Source organism: Balaenoptera acutorostrata, chromosome 4 (assembly GCF_949987535.1).
Source record: "Balaenoptera acutorostrata chromosome 4, mBalAcu1.1, whole genome shotgun sequence".
Classification (NCBI taxonomy): Eukaryota; Metazoa; Chordata; class Mammalia; order Artiodactyla; family Balaenopteridae; genus Balaenoptera; species Balaenoptera acutorostrata.
In genome coordinates, this window is record NC_080067.1 from 64,612,480 (window position 1) to 64,633,579 (window position 21,100).

Sequence of the window (21,100 nt, forward strand, 5' to 3'; positions counted from 1 at the left end):
GTTAAAACAAATATTCAAAGTATCTCCATCATAACGCTTACGGTATTGCTGTAGGTTCTGGTAGAAAAGCCAAATTGGTCTGCTTTGATCCTGTTTGTGGAAGTTCGCGTGCACTGCAGCAGGGGAAAACTTGCTCTCCCTCTCTCTCGTTTCCCTGATCACCTTCTAACAATGACATTACCCCCTACATTTTGCTGCGGCTTGTGAACACAGCTAAGTTGAACTGGACGTACTTAGTTTGACTTTTTAAACAGCTAAAGTGGTAACAGGTGGGGAGAGAGCTGGGCCGAACTGTGTGGAGTCGGGAGGAGGCCACCGATTTTTTTTCAAGACCGAGGCGAGAGAGTTTAGAGCCCATTGTATGTCCATTTATAGGCTCCCTCTTTCCCCCAAAGTTTGTGCCAGTGGGCGTCTGAAGCCCCGAGAGTGGGGGCTTCTCTAGGTGGGGAAGCTACTTCAGGGCTACCAGCACCTCAAGGAAGTTTCAGGGCACGATGCCCGAAACCGGCAGAACGCAGAGGCGTGGGGCAGGCGGCGCCCGTCCGTCCAGTTCAGTCCCCGCCGGCTGGAGGCCCGGACAGGCTGGGGCGGGTAAGCTGCTCGCACCGGGGGGCGGAGACGTAGGGGCGGGTCAACAAGGTCGGGCGATTGTGTCGGGAGGCGAACAGAATGTTGCGGCGGCGGGCGGAGCCGGGGGATAGTGATGTAAGGAGCGAGGGGGGATCCCGCTGGGAGAATTAGGACTGCGCGGTGAGACCCCAGGGGTGTGGGGCGGGGGATCCCAGTCCCCGCCCTGTTTTCCCCGTCCCTCCCCCCTGCCTCCTTCACGCCCCTCCCCCTCCTCCTCTCTGGTTGGAAAGTTTCTAGAATCTCTTCCCAGCGGCCTTTGCGGTTCCAACATGGCGGAGCTGACGGTGGAGGTTCGCGGCTCCAACGGGGCTTTCTACAAGGTACCGACCCTTTTGCCGCTTTGTCGGGTCTTCTGGGGGATGGGGCAGGTTTGAGGGAGGGTTGGTGGTCCTGGAGAGTGAGGTTTGGGGTCGAAAAGGGCGGCTAGGCCAAAGCCTGAGGCCGCTAGGTTCATCGCTTCTCCCTCCTCCACCCGCGGTTTAACGGTCTCGGGGGCCCGGGCTCCGTTATGTTTTGAAACAACACGTCGGATATCTTTTCCGTATTCCTATTTATGAATCTTCTTCTTGGACGCTAGTGTGGCCCTTGGCGGGCCGGTGAGGAGAAGCCGAATGGCGGCAGGGAGCTCCCTGGGAGCAGGCCCGAGCTCCGGGAGGTTGGGGGCAGTCGTGAAAGGAGGTGGTGGGATTGTGTGGTCACAGCCGCTCCCCCGCCCCTTGGACTGGGCCGAGCGGGAGCGCCTCGGCCCGCTGCTCCGACCCCTCCCCACCCCCTTGGGGGGGCGCGTCGCGGAATCTTAGGAATTCACCTTTGTACTAGGGTTTCGGGCCAATAAACTTAAGTGTCTGAAGGGTGAGCGGGTGCCGGATTGAGGGTTAGGATCGAGGAGAAAACTAGAAAATCTTGAAATGTGGCGGGTAGAAATATTTTTTGCGGCCTGGGAAATTGGGCGGCGCCTGAGCTCCTCTATTACGGAAGAAAAGGCGAGAGTTCTAGGGTTTAAGATTTAAAATGTGAAACGGATTAAGGAGACACAGGTGGGGAGGTGACTAGTTTCTTTATCGGTTACCCAGTGTTTTGGGAAGGTGTTGACCCGCACCCCCCCCCCCCCCCCGAGGTTTTTTGTTTCCATCGGGTGGAAGGAGGTGCATTACTATAGGATCGGGTCTGGAAAACGGAAGAGGAATTCGAGAGTAGAGGAATTTAGTAGGGGCTTCCAGTGTAGGGGTGACATAAATGAAAATGAAATCCTTACAGTTTAGTTTTGCCCTTATAACGGTCCTTTCTCCCGATTCTCCCTTTCTCCCAAAGTATGCCACGAGGTTACGAGATCAATACAAAATCTCCCCAGCTGTTGTCTGTCAGTCAATCTCACTAAGCCAGCATCTCAAATGTTTGAGAGTCCTGGCTATTTTTATGAAGGGCCTTCTCCTAATACAGGAGTAGTATTGTGAGTACGCAGAATGTATTCTCACTGGGTTTCGTTTCAGCGTGCCTTTTATCCCGCACAGAATTTTATTTTACTAGGTGGTCGTAATTCCTATTTTCAGCGTTGCTTTTCCTTTCCTAGTTTACTAATTATCTATGTGGAATTGGTTTAGCTATCACGTGGTTATAGCATGGTGGGGAATCACAGTTGGCGTCTGAAGGATCTCTGTAAGTATTTACAAGTTTGAATCTTCTTAGGTGGTTAGCATAAAGTAGAAACAGGGACTGCTTGGTGGAAAGGAGTCCTTTAATGTGTGACTGGTTACATTATCAGTCTATGTTTACAACTAGGTGTCAGACGAAAGACCTGAGTAAAATTTGAGTAGATACTTAATTAACTTCTGTTCTTTATTTGTTTAAGATGTTTTTTGGTGTGGACCATTTTTTAAAAGTCTTTATTGAATTTTTTACAACTGTTGCTTCTGTTTTATGTTTTGATTTTTTGGCTGAGAGGCATGTGGGATCTTAGTTCCCCTACCAGGGATCCAGCCCATACTCCCTGCATGGAAGGCGAAGTCTTAACCACTGCACTTCCACGGAAGTCCCCTTCTGTTCTTAAACCTAATGGTTGCCTTCTCTGAACGACTGCAGATACAGTTGTGGCACAGTGCACAAAGAATGGGCTTATACTTTTTCCTTTTAAGGGTAGATAAGGTTCATCATATTTGTATCATTTTTACTATTTGGCTATTCAATTCTTGTGTAATGGAGGTATGCATTTTTTCCTGGCATATCGAAATACAGAAAAGATTATTTTGCCTTAACAAATTATTTTTAGCATGTTGATGGTAGATACAACACCATTTCTTTTTATCCAAGTATATTTTATGTTGTTCACCTGCTATACATATACTTTATTTTTAATTTATAAGGTTGAATAATAAGATCGTCAGTTTGAATGTTTTAGTAAAGATTGTTTACCATCTTACTTTGGTTTCCCAAAGTTTTTTGGTTGTTTTATTTTGCTTTTGTCAATTCACGAATCAGATGCCCCCATTTTGGAACTCCAAAGTATTTGTTGTTGATACCTATCCATACTATACAAAATCTGCTTGATTCTTAGACTTTGATTCCATTACCCATTTTTGCCTAACAAAGTAAAGTTAGGTGGTTTTTTGGCAGAGGTTGGGAAGGACTCTAGTCACGTTGTCTCTACTGAGATAGCACTTGAACGTTTGGAATTTTATGTCCTGCCATAATCCATTTGTACATGCACTTTGTGGAAACTACGGTCTTCGAACTCTGGAAGAGTGAGCATGATGAAGTGGAAGGAGCCCTGCATTTGAAGTTAAACACATAGGAATTCTAGGTCTGTACATACTTCAGCTTACTTAACATTGTCTAGCAATGCACCCTTGACCAAATATCCCTGGGCTATAGTCTTTTGTATAAAATGAGGCTTTTGAAGTAGTTCAGTAGTCTGCAGTATTTTTTATCCCATGAAACTGTCCGCTTGGAAAAAAATTGGCTTACCGCAGAAACAGTTTTATTAATTTTAATTACATGAATTTTTTGAGATTAATTTGCATATGGTAAAGTGCATCTTTTTTGACATACAATTATGTGAGCTTTGATAAATGCTAACAGTTGTGTAGCCACTACCACTAGCATGAAGGGATAGAATAGTTCCACCATCCCCTTAATTTCTATCCTGCCCCTTTGCAGTCATCCTCTCTCCACACCCCCAGAACCTGGGGTGGTTTCTGTCCCCATAGTTTTGCCTTTTCCAGAATGTCCTAAACAGAATCATACAGAAAACTGTGTAGAGTTTTCAGTTTGGCTTTTGTTTAGTGTGGAAGTAATTTTATTTTAAGTAATTTTTTTTAATTTAAAAAATAATACATGGTCAGTGAGGGATTTTAGAAACTATCAGAAAAAAACAGAAGTTGCCTTGAGATAACAACAGGTAACATTTTGGTGTATTTTTTTCTTTCAGTGGTGGTTTTCAATGTACAGGTGACTCTGATTTTCCTCCTCATTTTCTCCCCTTTTCTCTGCCCTGCCCTCCCCCAACACACTTGGCTGTAAATGCGAATTGCCATTGAAGAACTTCAAAGTCATGGGATTAGTAGCCAGTATCATCATGCTTGAGGCAGTGCGCTGTAGACATTGATTAAAGATTTTTAGTGGAACTGAAACTTCATTGCACAAAATAATTGGAACCGGTGAAGAAGATTCAACCCCAAAATAGAGTAGTCTCTTTTTTCCCCCCAAATATTTACACAAATGATTGCATACTAAATACTTTGTTCTGCATCCTGCGCTTTTTACTTAACAGTGGATCTGTGGTAGTTACAGACATAAAAACTTGGTATACTCTTGTTTGAAGCCAGATGACTCTATAGGGGTTGGGAAGAATGGGAAATATGGTAATTAAGCACTTGATGGGGGATGTAATTTTATATAAAAATTCGCTTTTGTAGCCTTTTTTATCTGGAGTGCGGCAGCATAGGGTTTATACTACTGGTCATGTAAGATGCCTTTTTTCTTTTTGTTTCCTTTTTAAAGCTTTCAGATGGAATTTACATTTTCTGATAGTGTATTTAGAGTTGTGTAACCATTACCACAATCTTATTTTAGAACATTTTCGTTAACCCCAAAAAAGCCTTGTGCCCATTTGGGGTCATTAAAATGCTTTATAACTGATGTATATGATCTTAAGCTTTGTAATAGCATTTTAGCTTGCATAGCCGTGAGCAGAATATAATTTTAAATAGAAGTTGAAAGTAAGTCACTCAGTTTCTGGCTCTTGGAGAGGAAAGTTTCCATGGTGTTCCAAGGAAATGTGTGATCTCTAAGATGGCTGAATGAATTTTCAGGCCTTCTCTGTAGAAGATAGAATTACTTTTAGAGCTCCGTGATTTCTGGTTTTGACTGTGTAATTGATCAACTACAGAACATTTTAAAGTGCTATGATATTTGCAAAATTTCCTTTTTGCTTTAGTTTAATATTTAAATGAAATTTGAGAGTAATTAAATCATGCAATAGGTTTATTATTGCTAATGATGATGGTCTGTAGAGTTACAGTAAAGGAGTTGTGTTTTGAAAATGTACTGACTTCAAAGTTAGTGTAGAATATTGTTGATTTCTTTGTGGAGATTAGTAATTGAGGAAAAGATGGTTGCTCTCTTACTGGGGACACTATTAAATTAAGAACATACAGTTCCAGATATTTTGAAGCTATTGTTGTACATGTTTTAAAATGCAGTTTTTTAAATATGTAGAAGAGCTAGGATTTAACTAAGTGAAAAGGCCACTTAATTTTTAAAAATTAAATTTAAATACTTAAATACTTTTCCTGTGGAGTTTTGTTTTTGTATTACAAGAACGATGTGTAATTAATGAAACATCTGAAAACACAAAAGCAAAGAAAGAAAACTGTAATCTCGGGACTTCCCTGGTGGTGCAGTGGTTAAGAATCCACTTGCCAATGCAGGGGACACGAGTTTGAGCCCTGGTCCGGGAAGATCCCACATGCCGTGCCACAACTACTGAGCCTGCGCTCTAGAGCCTGCGAGCCATAACTGCTGAGCCCATGTGCCACAACTGTTGAAGCCCACGCACCTAGAGCCTGTGCTCTGCAACAAGAGAAGCCACTGCAATGAGAAGCTTGCGCGCCGCGACTAGAGAAAGCCCGCGTGCAGCAACGAAGACCCAACACAACCAAAAATAAATAAATAAGTTTATTAAAAAAACCCCCAAAAAACCGTAATCTTACCTATCTAGAGAATTTGTTGTCAAGGCCTTGGCTTTACTTACAGAAAACATACTTTTTTCCATATTTTTCTTTCTATACATGTTTATATTTTTTATATCATCAGATATTTGTGTATATTCTGTGAGTAAAATAATAGTTTACTATTATTTGTTTATTACTATTATCTGTTATTTACTGTGTATTCTTTGAGGCTTGTACATGTATTTCCTGATTTCTCTCAGGGACTGCATGAGGTATGTGTTTTTATCCTCATTTTGCATATTAGGAAACTGCCAATAATGATTAAATAACGTCCCAATTACACTGTAGCTGAAATGAGATTTAACACCAGGGCTTCTCACTTCCAGTTGCCTAGTTCAGCATAGCATGAGAGGTTCGCCAAAGGAAATCTCACGGCAGTAAGCTAGGAAGACAAGGCAGACACTTGACTGGATAATAACAACTCAAGAACTGAATTCTCTACCACAGTGTTAAGGATGTAGCAAACTTGCTTTTTTGTAGTTGAAGAGCAGTATGCATTCTGTGATTGACCCTTAATTCTCGTACTAGCTAGTTTGTGAGGGCTTAGGTTTTTCATCCGCAGTATGAGGCACTTGGATTTCTTTTGACAATTTATCAAGTGGTGGAATCTGCTAGATTGTTAGTTCACTAAGGTCCTATCTAGCTCTAACAACAATAACAGCTATTATCTGTTGAGCACTCAGACTATCAGACTGTGTAGGTACTTTACATGAATTTATCTTATTTAGTCCTCTCAGTCAGAGTGAAAGAGATAATGTTACCCCATTTGAGGAAACTGAGGCTAAGCGAATCTATCCGTAAAATTAATAGGCTGATTCAAGATTCATAATGATGTTTTGGACTCCCAGAGGGCCTGATCTCTAACCATTATGTGATTTTTTTTCCAAGTACGAATATATGGCTTATCAAATTATTAATTATAAATTATTCTGATGAATACAATGGGAGTCAAGAGGACTGAATTGGGAGGATTCCTGGAGAAATGATTTGAGCTTTGCTTCACATTACAGAAATCTGCCCTTTCCAATGGTAGCCACTCACCATGGAGCTGAAATGTACTAGTCTGAATTGAGATGTGCTTTAATTGTAAAAGTCATACTAGATTTCAAAGACTTAGTATGAAAAAAGGAATGTAAGACTGCAGAGTTTTAAAATTTTGGTTACGTGTTGAAATAATATTTTGGAAATATAGGGTTAAAATTATTTAAAATTAACTTCACCTGCTTTTTACTTATTTTAATATACTTAGAAATTTTAAAACTAGATATATGGCTCAAGTTATAATTTGTGCTGGATAGTTGTGATTTATACCATCCTTAATTGTTAGCTTTATAGTGTTTGTTATGTGTAAGGTATTTTGGGAAATGTTTGAAATGCTTTTTTATATATGTATGAAACGTCCTGTTCAAATTTTAAGATGTGACACAGTAGTTATCAAAAGGCTTGAGAAAATTCTTTGGCAGATGTTTAGCTAATAGTAGTAAATTCTGTTGTGATGCTGGTGTAAAATTTTCTAGGACCAAATCTAAATTTTCTAGGACCAAATCTAAATTTTCTAGGACCAAATAAAGAATAGCTTGAGCAAAACAAAATTAAGCAATGCAAAGCATTACTTTTGTTAATCTGTACGTGTAATATATATTTACACGTACAACAATCTCTTCAATTTATTTTTCCTTACATTTAAGAGGCTGATAGCCATGGCAAAATTGAACCAAAGTTAAATCTAAGTTAAATGTTAGTTGTTATAACTTGTCTTCCATACTCTAGCCTCAGCATATTTTGCTTAGCTTTTTTGGGAGCATGAGTAGAGGTCTCCCCAGTAATAACTATGAGATTTATAGTTGTTGGCAAAGCAACATGGCATTTCCCTGTCAGTATTTCTTAAGAATCAGGAATCTCATCTTTTGGGTTCCTATCTCCGTGCCTTTCTTATTCTGGCTAATTAATAATAGTAAAACTTCTTGGGACTTCCTTGGGACTTCCTTGGCCGTCCAGTGGTTAAGACTCTGCACTCCCAATTCAGGGGGCAGGGGTTCAGTCCGTGGTCGGGGAACTAAGATCCTGATGCTGCACAGCATGGCCAAAAAAAAAAAGTAGAACTTTTCTTGTTTCATAGCTTTTTGCTTTAATAGTTTTCCAGGTTATTTTCAAGTCTGAAGTTTTCCAGTGACTTGATATGTGTAGTTAGTTCATTAGTAGACCTTCAGTACATACTTGTTGAATGAACAAATGGATCAGTCATTCTTGGTGTCTGGACACTCTTTTGACTTGTTAATATCTGTATAAATGCATATATACAAAACTAAATTATTTCTGATTTTGATTCAAACTGAACTTAAATTTTTTTTTTTTGAGGGCTTACACATTGATCCTGGTCAAGCTCAGATATGTCCCAGAACTTTATGCATATATAGAATTATAGAGAACTTAAACTCAACTCTTGGCAACAGGAAAGTCATTATAGTTTTGTGTGGCCATTTGAAACCTCTGAGTCTTTCTATTTCAGGAACTGTTGGATATTATAAACTTGTGAAATTAATAAACCAAGAACATTACTAGTATGTAAGCATTAGTAGATATTTATGTATTCTTATGAAATCCTCGCATTTTCATTGTCATTTTTTATTCAGAACAGTTAAATGTTCAGTACTAATGGATGCTGAAGGCTTGCCTTGAGTAACTTTTTTCCTTAAAAGGACTTATTTCATAATGATGCAATAATTTCTGTAATACATAATTAGTAAATTTTTGGATTTTATTTGTAGAACATGTGTCCATTGGTTTGAAATAATTTCCAGACATAGATGTAGGTCCTTTAAAAAAAAAAGTGTGTATTGTTTGAAGTTAAGAAAATTTTTGATTGCAGCAGTCTTGAATGTGCTCGTTACGGGAATCAAATAACAACCCAGATCTTTTAGGTGTTGTATGTAAACATCAAACAAACGAGTTTATTACTTAGAATGTGGATTTGAGATCACTAGAGATGGAAAAATTAAAAAGATATGGGGAGTGGTAATGTGTTTATATATGTGCTGTATGGAAGTAGTGCTGATTGATGGAGTATTAAAGATAATCTCAGCTCTTTAAAAATATTTATACATGTATATGCAAGTGTATAATTTTATACATATGTATAAGCATATACATATTTGCTTTATTGTAAATTTTTTTCTTTTTTTTCTTTTTCCCTTGGTTTCCCTTCTCCACGTGATCTCTCATTCACAATCCATTTCGGTAGCCTGTTTGTAGCCAAGTATACATCGTGCCAGATTTTTCTTCATACTCATAGAATGTACCTAGATACACATTCAGATACAAACGTAGGTGTTTTTCAATACTGCTCTGTAAAAATAAGATAATCTAAAAAAATAAGATCATCTTGGCCATTTTTTGTTGGAGTGTAATTTATTTTTTTTTTATTTTTTATTTTTCTGAAACATTTATATTAACATATTTCCATACATATTTCCATACAAATACAAATATAAGATTTTTAGAAATTTCATGTAATGTCTGAAACATTTATATTAACATATTTCCATACAAATAACCCAATGAAAGTTTAGTATTAGTTTTGTTTGTTTTTTTGTAATTTATTTTTTAATGGTTACATATTTCATCGTAAGAATTACTGTGAAATCCAGCCATTCCCCAGTTAATAGACACTTTGTTTTCAGTTTTTTGCTGCTCCATGTGTGTTTCCATTGGATAGGTTTCAAAGAGCTAGATATCTTGGTGGAAGGGAACTTTTACCTGTTAACTCTAATAAATGTTAACAGATTACATTCCGAAAGGCTTAACACTTTGTATTTTCTCAATTGATGAATGTCAGCCTTTTTTTTTTTTTACATCCTTGCCAGAAATAGGCATTATAATCTTTGATTTTTGTGAATCTCTTGGATGTAAAGATTGCAACTTTGATTTGCAAATCCCCACATGTGAATTTTAATGTTTGTTGGCCATTTGGATTTGCTTTTCCATAAATCACTTGTTTTTCCCCATTTTCCTTCTGGGATGTCCTTTTTTGCTTTTTGAGATTTCTTAGCACTCATTATATGAATACCCCCTCCCCATCTATAATTTGTTAACTCTCTGGTATCCCTGGCCATAGAGAAGTTCTGTTTTTTACATACTGAAGTATTTTTTCCCTGTTAAGGGTTCAGGGTTTCCAGCCTGGTTAAGACAGCCTGTGTCCAGATTATACATACAGTTCCTTAGGTTTTCTTAAAGTGTTTTATTTGTTTATTTCATATTTACTACATCAAGTCTTATTTTGAATATCATAGGCAGTTGTGGTAGCACCATGTATTAAACAATAATTCTCTGTTTTAAAGTTTTTGTTTTTGTTTTTGTTTGCACATGGGGAAATTAGGTACTGTTCTCATCAGCCAGATCTTCCTCACTTCTAGCATTGGGATGGGAGGAACTCCACCATCTAGGAGAGCTGGGTCCCATTCAGGGTTGATAGAACCTTCTGAGAATTGCTCCAAAAAGTTTCTAGGGTGCTCTGGGAAGACCATAAAGAGTTCCTGAAGGAGGATATTGTGACTTGCTTTTGGGCAAGTAAAGCCAGTTAAAAGAGTCTTATTTTCCTTACCTTACTGCTCTGGGCCCTCTCTTCTTTTACCTACTACATAGTAAGTAGTGGATCTGAGACCAGTCTTAACAGTAAAACCAGTATATTGTATTGCTCAGTGTTTTTTTCCCCTTCCCTAATAAGGAGTTCTTTCTGTATCTGTTAACTGTATACACAGTCCAGAAACATAAAGTTTGTTTATTAAATTCTTTAAATTACTTGACATAAAAGTTCCAGGAAGATTAACCGTAGTATTTTTAGGGGGAGAAGGAGTAGCTTTAAGTACTCTTGGCACACCTTTGAGTGCCTAGGAATTACCTTAGTTTAAGAAGCTTCAACTCCTTCAGTTCGCAGACTGAGACTCATGTGTAAAATTGCTTAGGTCTGGGAGTCCCTAAGTCAGTTTTCTCAACCTAATAGTTTCTCATCTGAATTATAAAGCAGAGGAACACCGTTTTCTCAATTCTTCCAAGGATTGTGCATGGCTAGTACTATTCTAGATACATGGGAGAGAAGTTCATTACACACAATGAATGACTTGGTGATTGGGCTGTATTCTCGTAGAACTCTGATTAAGAAATAGTTTGCTGTATTCACTTTTCTCTTTTTTTTTTTTTCTTTTCCCTCACCTCACACACCCACACATACACACACACACTCACCCCCCAACACCCACACACACGCACCCCCGACTGCTCCTCACTCCCTCACACTCCCTCCTCTCTTTTTTTTTAATCCTGTAAAATGGATCATACATGTGTAGAGTGCAAAAGCAGGACAGCAGATGATTCTGACTGTTGACATGTTGATTGATTTTAGGTATAAAAGTAAGCCATGGGTGGAGATGTGTATATAATTGGAAGTTGGGTTTTAGAGTCCAGGGAACAGGTTATTTTTCCATATGTAGATTTAGGAAATCAGTGGAAGAGCCATACAATTTCATTGTATTAAAAATGGCATCAGTTGTAAGAGGCACTAAAAAAGAAGAAATGTTGCCAATTGATCTATGAGTGGTAGTTTTATCTTTTAAAATTCTTTTCTATATCACCTGAAAGATTATCTTTAAACATTTGCATACATAAGGAAAATAGAAGCAAAATAAATTGGCTAAAACATTTTCAGGTTCAGATGATTGTGTTTCTTCTCACAATATCTTCCTCAGTGCCATGGAGAGCATTGATGTTGCAAGCATACTTTAAAAGAGCTCTCAATTATCTCCAGGATTTTCTTAAAAGAATTTTCACCCACTCTGCAAGTTTTGATGCTGGTGCTTTCTTGATTTTATCAGAAGGTGTCAACAGAACAACCTTCTGGTAAGAAACCTAAATCCTTCCTAAAATGGTACTTCATTGGTTTGCTGAATGAACTATTGAGGGGTTGCAATCAAGTGCCACAGAAAATTGCAAGCAAACCAAGTTTGAGCATGCTTAACAGTGACGTTTATATCCTGGCAGCCATTCAGCTATTGGCTATTCTAAGATGCCATCAATTGTAGGAAGCATCCTGATTGCAGGAATGCACAATTGTTAGAATTGTTGGGCTGGGAAAGTAGACTGGGGCCAGAGAATGAATCACTAAACAAACTGATAATTGATCAAAGAATAACAAGTCATCATCCATTTTGTCAGTTCTTGAAAAGCAAAAACCTGAGGTGAATTTTGCATAAATTATGCTATTAACTTTTCTTTTCTCATGAGTTATATTTTTGTAATTACATTTATCCACAGCAGCAAATTTTAACTGTGGAGTTTGGGAAAATGGAGAGTTTACCCAGTCAGAGGAAAGGCCCTACAGGATCTAGCAAACTGATTCCAGTGCCTCTTAATGTACTGAGAACTTATTTTAAACAGTTTATTTTTATTTATTTTTTAAAAATTTATTTTATTGAAGTATAGTTGATTTACAATGCGTTTCTGCTGTACAGCAAAGTGATTCGGTTATGCGTATATATATATTTTTCATATTCTTTTCCATTATGGTTTATCACAGGCTATTGGATATAGTTCCCTGTGCTGTACAGTAGGACCTTGTTGTTTATCCATTCTGTATATAATAGTTTGCATCTGCTAATGTCAAACTCCCAATCCATCCCTCCCCCACCCCACCTCCCCCTTGGCAACCACAAGTCTGTTCTCTATGTCAATCAGTTTATTTTTAGAAATACAGCATTTTATCACAAATTTGCTTCAATAATTGAGCCATCAACTGTAATGTCTTAATACATTGGAAAAGGCAACTAAAATATAGTTATTTGACTGTTGTGCCAAATAAATATAAAATTTTTAAATGTCATACCAGTGATCCTGAGAAAGACTTTAAAGAGAAGATCTTAAATTATATAAGAATACTTGATCAGGTTTGAAGGAGGCAGTAATGTGACTGTGAGAACTTTTTGCTTGCTTAGGAGAATAAATGTGAACTAGAGGTTTGATTCCTGATGATGAATCCTTGCTTTACCACTTAAGATAAGAGTCATTGAAAACATAGCCTCCATTTAGGAAGCTTGTTCTGTGTCTTGCTGGCCTCTTTTGCTCAGTCTATTGGCAATCAGTAAACTCTTCTAACAAGAATTTTGAGGTTTAAGAGTTACAGCTTTAGGGCGTAAGTGTTGGGTTTTTGGGTGTGGGCTTCCACTTTAAACCTCATTTTGAGGATTCAGACTGTCTGACTTCTGGTAATAGTTTGCTGAGTATTAAGGTTTTTTTTTTCATATAAATTTATTTATTTTTGGCTGCGTTCGTTCTTCGTTGCTGCGCATGGGCTTTCTCTAGTTGCGGCGAGCAGGGGCTACTCTTCATTGAGGTGTGCGGGCTTCTCATTGCGGTGGCTTCTCTTGTTGCGGAGCACAGGCTCTAGGCACGTGGACTTCAGTAGTTGCGGCGTGCAGGCTCAATAGTTGCGGCGCACGGGCTTAGTTGCTCCGCAGCATGTGGGATCTTCCTGGACCAGGGCTCAAACCCGTGTCCCCTGCATTGGCAGGCGGATTCTTAACCACTGTGCCACCAGGGAAGTCCCAGTATAAAATTTTTTAAGTTTCTACTTCCCCCTTTGTAAGATATGTGAATTTAGTGTTGTAATGAATTACAATAATGGGAGGTCATTAGTGGATTTTTGAAAAATCTGAAGTAGCAGGTGAACTTGAAATGATACTTTTCAAAGGAATTTTTTTAGACTAGGATGATAGTTCCTAATGAGTTTAGTGGGAATGTTCTCAAAGGGATTCATGGATCTCTGCAGATTGCTAGGCCATCATCACTTAAGCAAAGCTTCTGATAAATTGATTAGTATATTAAACAAGGTAGCTGCCTTTCCAGTTGTAAATTAGATTTTGATATTTTGTTCTGGGACTTTGCCTTAAATAGGCTTTTTAGGAATGGTGCCTTATTTCTTCATAATAGTGTTGCTGCTAGAGGTAACCTTTTAGAGTTTAAAACTGGGAATTAGCAAAAGCATTTTGTTATTTAATTGATAATGATTTAATTGAAGAGAGTTCAAGACAGAAGATGAGGTTTTATTTATTTAATTTATTTTTTTTAAAACATACGTTTATTTATTTTTTGGCTGTGTTGGGTCTTCATTGTGGTCCCTGGGCTTCTCTCTAGTTGTGGTGCGTGGGCTCAGTAGTTGCCTGGTGCGGGCTTAGTTGCCCCGCGGCATGTGGGATTTTAGTTCCCAGACCAGGGATTGAACTGTCGTCCCCTGCATTGCATGACCGATTCTTAACCACTGGACTACCAGGAAAGTCCCAGAAGATGAGGTTTTAAATTCAGCATTTACAACCTCCTAGGGAGTAAAACTTTGGGGCTATATAGATGTATATAGTTTCAGCTTCTCTTTCTCTAAAATGAGGGATCTGGAAGGTCTGTAAAAGAAATTGTGTTTCTCTTTGGACTGGCTTTCCCACAGCCATCTGTTCTGACTTTTGATTGTATTTATAATCTCATTCTGTCAATTCTTGAAATTCATTCATACCGCGTGTATTATTGCTTATCAATAGGATTTTTTCTCCCTATGACTACCCTCATCGAGTTGAAAAACGTTTTTTTCAGCTGTAGTGTTCTGTAACTTCAAAAATGTGTGTTTAAGTTAGGCAGATATCTGGAATGCACCTTGTTCTTTCCACAGGACATTGAAGCTCCCACCTCAAAATTGCCAAGCACCTTGTCTTTTTTGTCTTGATTATTGTAGCTTTAAAATAATTTTCAGTATTTGGTATGGATAGTGTTTTCTCATTATTCTCTACCCCCATTTAAAAGTTGCCTTACTGAATGCCTTCTTGTTTGTTTTTAAGATAGGCTTTGATGTAATTTTATTAAGGTTAACTCCCTATTCCCTCAACAGAATTACACATTCCTTTGTGTTTTAGTAGGATCCCATTTAGGGGCATGTTGAAAATTTTAAAATATCAAGAGTGCTTTACGTTTCCCTAAATGGTCTATTTCTATTCATTAGTCAAGTTTCACAGATGTCTGCACATAGGTCGTGTACAATTTTTTGTTGTTGAGGGCATTTCTAGGACCTTGCTGTTAGTAGAATATTTTTTGTTTGTTTTATTTTCCAGTGCTTATTTTTAGCTAGAAAAGCTAATTTGGTTAACTTGCCACCTTACTGAATCTTTGAGTTTTCTTTTTAAATTTTTATTTTAGGCTAGATTGGATTTGAAAAAAAAATTCTTCAATTAGTGTTTCCAGGGCTCAGATTCCTGCTATTCCCTCTGTTCCTGCCTTACTCCTAATTTACATATAATTTTTGGCATTCCTGGGTTTTTATTATATGATGCTCTGTTTGTTGTTTTGTCAGGGATAGCATTCTAAGATATTTTGATTACACTTTAAATATTTTAAAGTGCCTTGTTACTTATCGATGATTATTTTAAATTATAGTTAAGAGTTTCAAGTGTAAATATATACCAGGCTTTGTGAATGAACAAATTAAGGGACCATTTTATGATGGCTTGGGCTTCCATGTTTGTATATGTATGGGGAGAAGAAAAAGAAATGTCAGAGTATTCTAAGAAATACAGGTTCTGGGCCAGATGAGTATGAATAGGAAAAGAGACCAAATCCCCAAAGGTTGGACTAACAAGAAAGACAGAAGTTATGGAGACTTAGTCATAATGCCGCCCCCCTCCCGCCCTCCACCCATGCCATGTGCAGGAAAATGTTGCCATTGTTATTTGGTGTCTCCTGACTCTCAAACGTTTTGGCAAAGACCTAACCCTGCCATTTTCCATCTCTTGAGTATATAGGGACCTACCATTATTCTGGTGAATTGAAAAATGTTGACTGTGTCCTGTATCAAGTGCATCAATTTTTATAGAGATCTGGCCATTAGAAACCCCTTATCCCTAGAATCTAGGGTTTGGGGATTAGAACATGTTTTCTGTTCACTACAGTCCAAATACACTTTATTTGGGTATCAAGTTTTTAGCTTATTTAATCTGCTGCCTGAAAGATATTAGCAGTAAGAGTAGGTTCCAGAGCTGTATTTTTTCTTAAAGTGTGTGAACAGTGTGTGCACCGAGACAAAGCTGATGCTGATGTTTGTGGTGGATGTAAATTGGGGTGGGGAGCAGTATAAGCACTGATTTTTAGATAGAAAAAAACCTTTTTATTATAATGAGGAGTAGAATTTCCCAGTGATTTGGAGCTCTAATTTGCACTTATCCGCTGTATAAATTATACAGAAATGATAAAGATTAATGAAACATTTCAAACTGAAAATTGTTTGTGAAGGACTAGAAAATGTCAGTGAAAGTATAAATATGACTAATCTCTGATGGAAAGATGTTTTACTCTAATATTCATGAATTTGGTAATTCTCAGTTTATGAAAATAGTCCTTACAAATGGCAAGGGTATAACAGAGATGGATTTGCTGGGAACGTAGCTATGAAAGTGCTGACCAAAATGATTGCTGAAAGTAGATGTATGGATGAGCTAGTAGAAATAGAGAAACTGGCCAGGAAGTCATTGTTGTAGCGTGATCAGCTAATCACAGCTTGAACTAGATGGCAGCTCTTAGTTTTTAGTTTTGGGAGGACAAAGAAGAACAAAAAATGTCTTCAGAATTGCAAGGCAAGAGCTACTATAGCACTCTTTTTTAAATTTTCTGGCAGCCACTATATTTCTTTTATAAGTTTATTTATTTTCGGCTGCATTGGGTCTTTGTTGCTGCACGCGGGCTTTCTCTGGTTGCAGCGAGCGGGGGCTGCTCTTCCTTGTGGTGCACGGGCTTCTCATTGCGGTGGCTTCTCTTGTTGTGGAGCACAGACTCTAGGCACACGGGCTCAGTAGTTGTGGTGCACAGGCTTAGCTGCTCTGTCATGTGGGATCTTGCCAGACCAGGGATCGAACCCACGTCTCCTGCATTGGCAGGTGGATTCTTAACCGCTGCGCCACCAGGGAAGCTCCAACTATAGCACTCTTGAAAGGAAAGTATCTTGAGTTTTAGACCTCACATGAAGGTATATGCATTGAAATTTCTCATAACACACAATTAAGTCGATCACAGGCATTTCTAGCTGGAGAGAGATCAAGGCCAAATTACAGAATCATAAAATTCAGTAGCAAATGTGGGAGGAGGGTGCTGAGAGACTAGATACATGACTTATATACATTCTGTGATGGGTGATCCTACATTATTAAAGAAAATAAAATGTTTTTATTTTCAGCCTCATCGGTTATCTTCTCTTCTGTAAGACTTTCTGTATTGAGTTCCAAAGATTTTCTGGGGTGGTAGTGCTGATCTGTTTGCTTTTTGGTTTTTCCACCGTCAGTTTCTTAGTCTTTGGTTTGCTAATTTGCTTAAAATAATATCTGATACATAGTGTTTAAATATTTTGGGAGGTAGATGAGGTAAACAGATGTATTCGTTTTTGCCATGTTTTAACCAAGTACTGCAAGTGTGTGTATTTAATTAGTTTATAGTGTACATTATGGAGTGTAGTATGATAAAGACATTTCTGAAAAGTTTTTGCTGAGTATCAAGTGGTTCAGAGTGTGTAAGCATTTGGCTAAGGTTGAGAATGTTGCCTTTCTGGTTGACAGTAGTACAGTGTCATTTAATGTTATTTGTAATCATGAAAGAGAGGTTAAGTAACTGCCAAGGTCAAACAGCTCATGAATGATGGAGATGGAAATCAAACCCAGATTAGCCTATTCCAAGCTCTGGGTTATTATCAGTACTCCATGTTGTTTTTGTAGCTCTAATATAGTGGTTTAGAGTTAATTTAACATTTAATTGAATATTTATTTCCTTTTAATTTCTTTATAGGGATTTATCAAAGATGTTCATGAAGACTCCCTCACAGTTGTTTTTGAGAACAAGTAAGTTATTTTTTTATTGATAGAGATCCTAATTTTGAAGATTGGTAGTGCCAGACTGTTTGCTTTTGGCTGTTTCTATTGCCAGTGGAAAATGAGTGTGCTTTTGGGTGGGGGTCATTGGTTTGATTATCTTTTTGAGTTCAAATAATTTTAGTTTTTGATGACTTCACCTGGTTTTCTGCTCACAATTCACTTGGCACTTTTTCCATGACCCCTTTCTTTGTCAAATCACATGTGGATGTGAATCAGTAAGTAGTTTTTGCAAAAATAGACGGCACGAATGGGATTATAATATGCTTGCTTCTTAAAAACGCAGAATTTTGAAATCATGTTGTAGATAAGCATTAGGCTGTCTTTAATTGCTTGATTATTCATAAGGAATAATAAAAAGTTGTATAGGTATTGTAAAGGTTAGGTAAGTTGTGCTAAAAACGTTAAAGACGGTGTTGTGGGCTTGGTTAGGAAGGGTTATAAAGGAACACTGTATAATTGAAGGTCAGAAAAGAAAGTGGTCAACTTTCACTTTTAAGCTGCTTCTGTAACTGCCTGAATAGATACCGGCCCAACAGCTGTTTCTTGTAGAAACAAGTGTTGAGATGATTTCTGTCTTTGAGCAGCTGCCATTTAGACAGTAAAGATGAAAGAAAGCACTCAAATGTCTTTTACTTGTCTCTTTTTTTGCCCAGCGTTGGCACAGGGGAGCCATAGGAGCATTTTACGTGCTGGTGTACCTCCCAGGCATGTGGATGACCTATTAGAACTTAAAGTAGGAAAGCATTTTAGCTTTATCAACTTAGTTATAAAATACAGCCCACAAAAAATTAAGCAACAGCTCAAGTAGTAGTTTTAATACATTCGTATTTGCTACAAAGATTAAAAGTAAGTTTTTTCTGGGTTTTAATTACAATGTATGTGTTCATTGTAGAAAATAAATTCTGTGTAAGAAAATTTTTCATAATTTAGCTATTCAGAACAATTGAGTAGTTTTCTGTATTTCTGTGAACATGTACACTAAGAAATTATGCAGCTTATATTTTATAATCTCTAAAATTGTGTTCCTTAATAAGTCATTTAGTGGTAAAAGTGTTTGTAATAAGTTGATCCCACTATAGCAGTTTGTTACTCTGAACTTACCCTATTTCATTTGCAGAATAATGTATGTACTGTTACCTTAGGATGAGTAATTTGGAAGCAATATATAATTGTCAATGATGTTAACTATTTATAAACTTCATCAAGAGCCATGCAAAATCTGTTCTACCTCAGCAGACTACTTGGAAAAAGATTTAATACAGAGGTTTTTCTTTGGGGAACGCTAAATGATTGATTTGAAAAGTATACAGCACTAAGCATAGACTACATAGCTTCTGTATTAGGGGCTATTAGAATAATATATTTTAAAGTTGTTAATTCCTTTTCTAATCCTTCAGTTGGCAACCGGAACGCCAGGTTCCATTTAATGAAGTTAGATTACCACCACCACCTGATATAAAAAAAGAAATTAGTGAAGGAGATGAAGTAGAGGTATGTATTTATAAGTTTATTTTCTTGTGTGCATATTTTTTTGTTTTAAATAAATATTCTTGTTGGAAAATCTGTTTAGCTGATAGAGAATAAATCTAATTCCTTTTCTCCATTCTTTCTATTGGTAATGGCTGTGTAATGTAGCAATGCTTGAGTTTTGGAGCCAGAACTGGGATTAATGTCTCAATGCTACCATTTTTAGGTTTGTAGCCTTGGTCAAGTTTTTTTGTTTTTAATGACTAAAGTGAAAATAATTTGAGAATTAAAGATGATAGTGCATTTGAGTTGTTTTGCACAGAATCTGGCGGAGAGAACGTTGGTCATTATTTCCTTTTTTTTTTGCCATTTTGTCTTGTGCTTTTTCCTCAGTATCTTTGTACAGTATTAGTAGCTGTCCTTTATTGTAGTGATCATTAATATAGTTCCTATGTAACAATATGAAATATAATTAGCATACTGCCTTTTTGAATGTTCTAGAAATATTCAGAAAAATTTAAAAGGAGGAAAACAAAATCACTGCCCAGAGATAAAAACCACATTTCATGGTTTGCATATTCCAAGGCTCTTCCTTTTTTCTCTTTTAAAAAATAAAAATTGTACTGCTTCTTTGTATCTTGCTTTTTTCACACTTAGTAGATCTTGAATGTCACTTAGTAGATCTTGAATGTCTGTCTTCATATTTATTTATTTATTTATTTATTTATTTATATTTATTTTTGATTAACATGCCTGCTGTTGTGTAAAAAGAAACTTGGAAATAATTGTCAAATAGAAGCATAATGAGTTTATTGGAGATAGAAAATTTGATTTTCGATTTTTAAGAAATTGATACCTCCAAGGAGCTCAAATATGCTAAATGTATTTCTCACAAGGAGTTGCCTTGATAGTGTTGAAAGATTTTCAAATCTCATTTGTACCTAATTTATGTAGGCTGGGGTAGGAGAACTGGGAACACGGGTCAATCTTTAATGATGAAACAGCTATCTAAATAAATGTTTTTATAAACACTTAACAGTACGTACTTCATGCCATACACTGTTCTGAGTGCTTTGCAGATGAACTCAGTTACTTGCCACTTTTATTCTTCGTAATTTTTTTAAAGGTAAATTTTCTTTTGAGTTAATTGTAGATGTTAGGCTAGAAAGTCAAATTGTAGGGCTTTAACCCCTAACAGCTTGAACTCACATTCTAAAATTCTGCCTAGATTTTAATTCTTGCTCTAGGTAATTAGAGCAAGCATCCTTCTGCTTTTGCTAAATCAAAGCATGTTATAACTTAATTGTGTCAGGGTGCCACATGTGTGGCAGTCATTTCTGTGAGTAGTGCTTTTCATATTTTAAAAATTGTTGTTCAGACAGTTATTGTTAATGTAAAGGCTCAGTTTAAAGGAAAAACTTGGTGGAGTGCTGAGGGTGTTGTTACAGTGTGCTTTCCTCAGTCTCAATCTGGGAAGATCCTGTCCAGTTCCTGGACCATCTTTATGGCTTGCCTCCCCAGTTGTATACAAAACTTTATTGAATGATTTGGAAATTGATGATTACAGAGTGTTTTATTTCACTTTCTGTTTTATGGTTCAGTCTTGGTGAAATTTGTTCCTTAAAATTAATGAGAATCATGGTCTGGAATTAAGATATTACTGTTACTTTGTAATTTTTTTGTGCTTTTGAAATTTTTGAAAATTCATATAGGGAAGAAGTTTAAAATTAATCTTGCCACCTGTGGATTTATTGTTCTTTTTTGTTTTGTTTTTTTGCCAGCGTTAGGAATTTATTCTTATGACATAGAATGAATGCTTAGGAATTATGGTTGTTA

At 37.3% G+C, this 21,100-nt stretch overlaps 1 protein-coding gene across 5 annotated transcripts in view; it reads left to right on the top strand.

Annotated features, from left to right (window-relative positions):
* Positions 1-706: 706 nt before the first annotated feature.
* Positions 707-21,100, top strand: part of FXR1 (FMR1 autosomal homolog 1) — a 56,970-nt gene continuing 36,576 nt past the window's right edge. For 4 of the 5 annotated variants that reach the window (XM_028162085.1, XM_028162086.1, XM_028162087.1 and 1 more), the window contains exons 1-3: positions 861-950; positions 17,712-17,764; positions 19,195-19,288. In XM_028162085.1, the coding sequence (XP_028017886.1) occupies positions 900-950; positions 17,712-17,764; positions 19,195-19,288 (198 nt within the window). In that variant the 5' untranslated portion in view covers positions 861-899. Of the gene's footprint in view, positions 951-17,711; positions 17,765-19,194; positions 19,289-21,100 lie in introns of all 5 variants that reach the window. The other variant, XM_028162084.2, reaches the window with a different exon arrangement.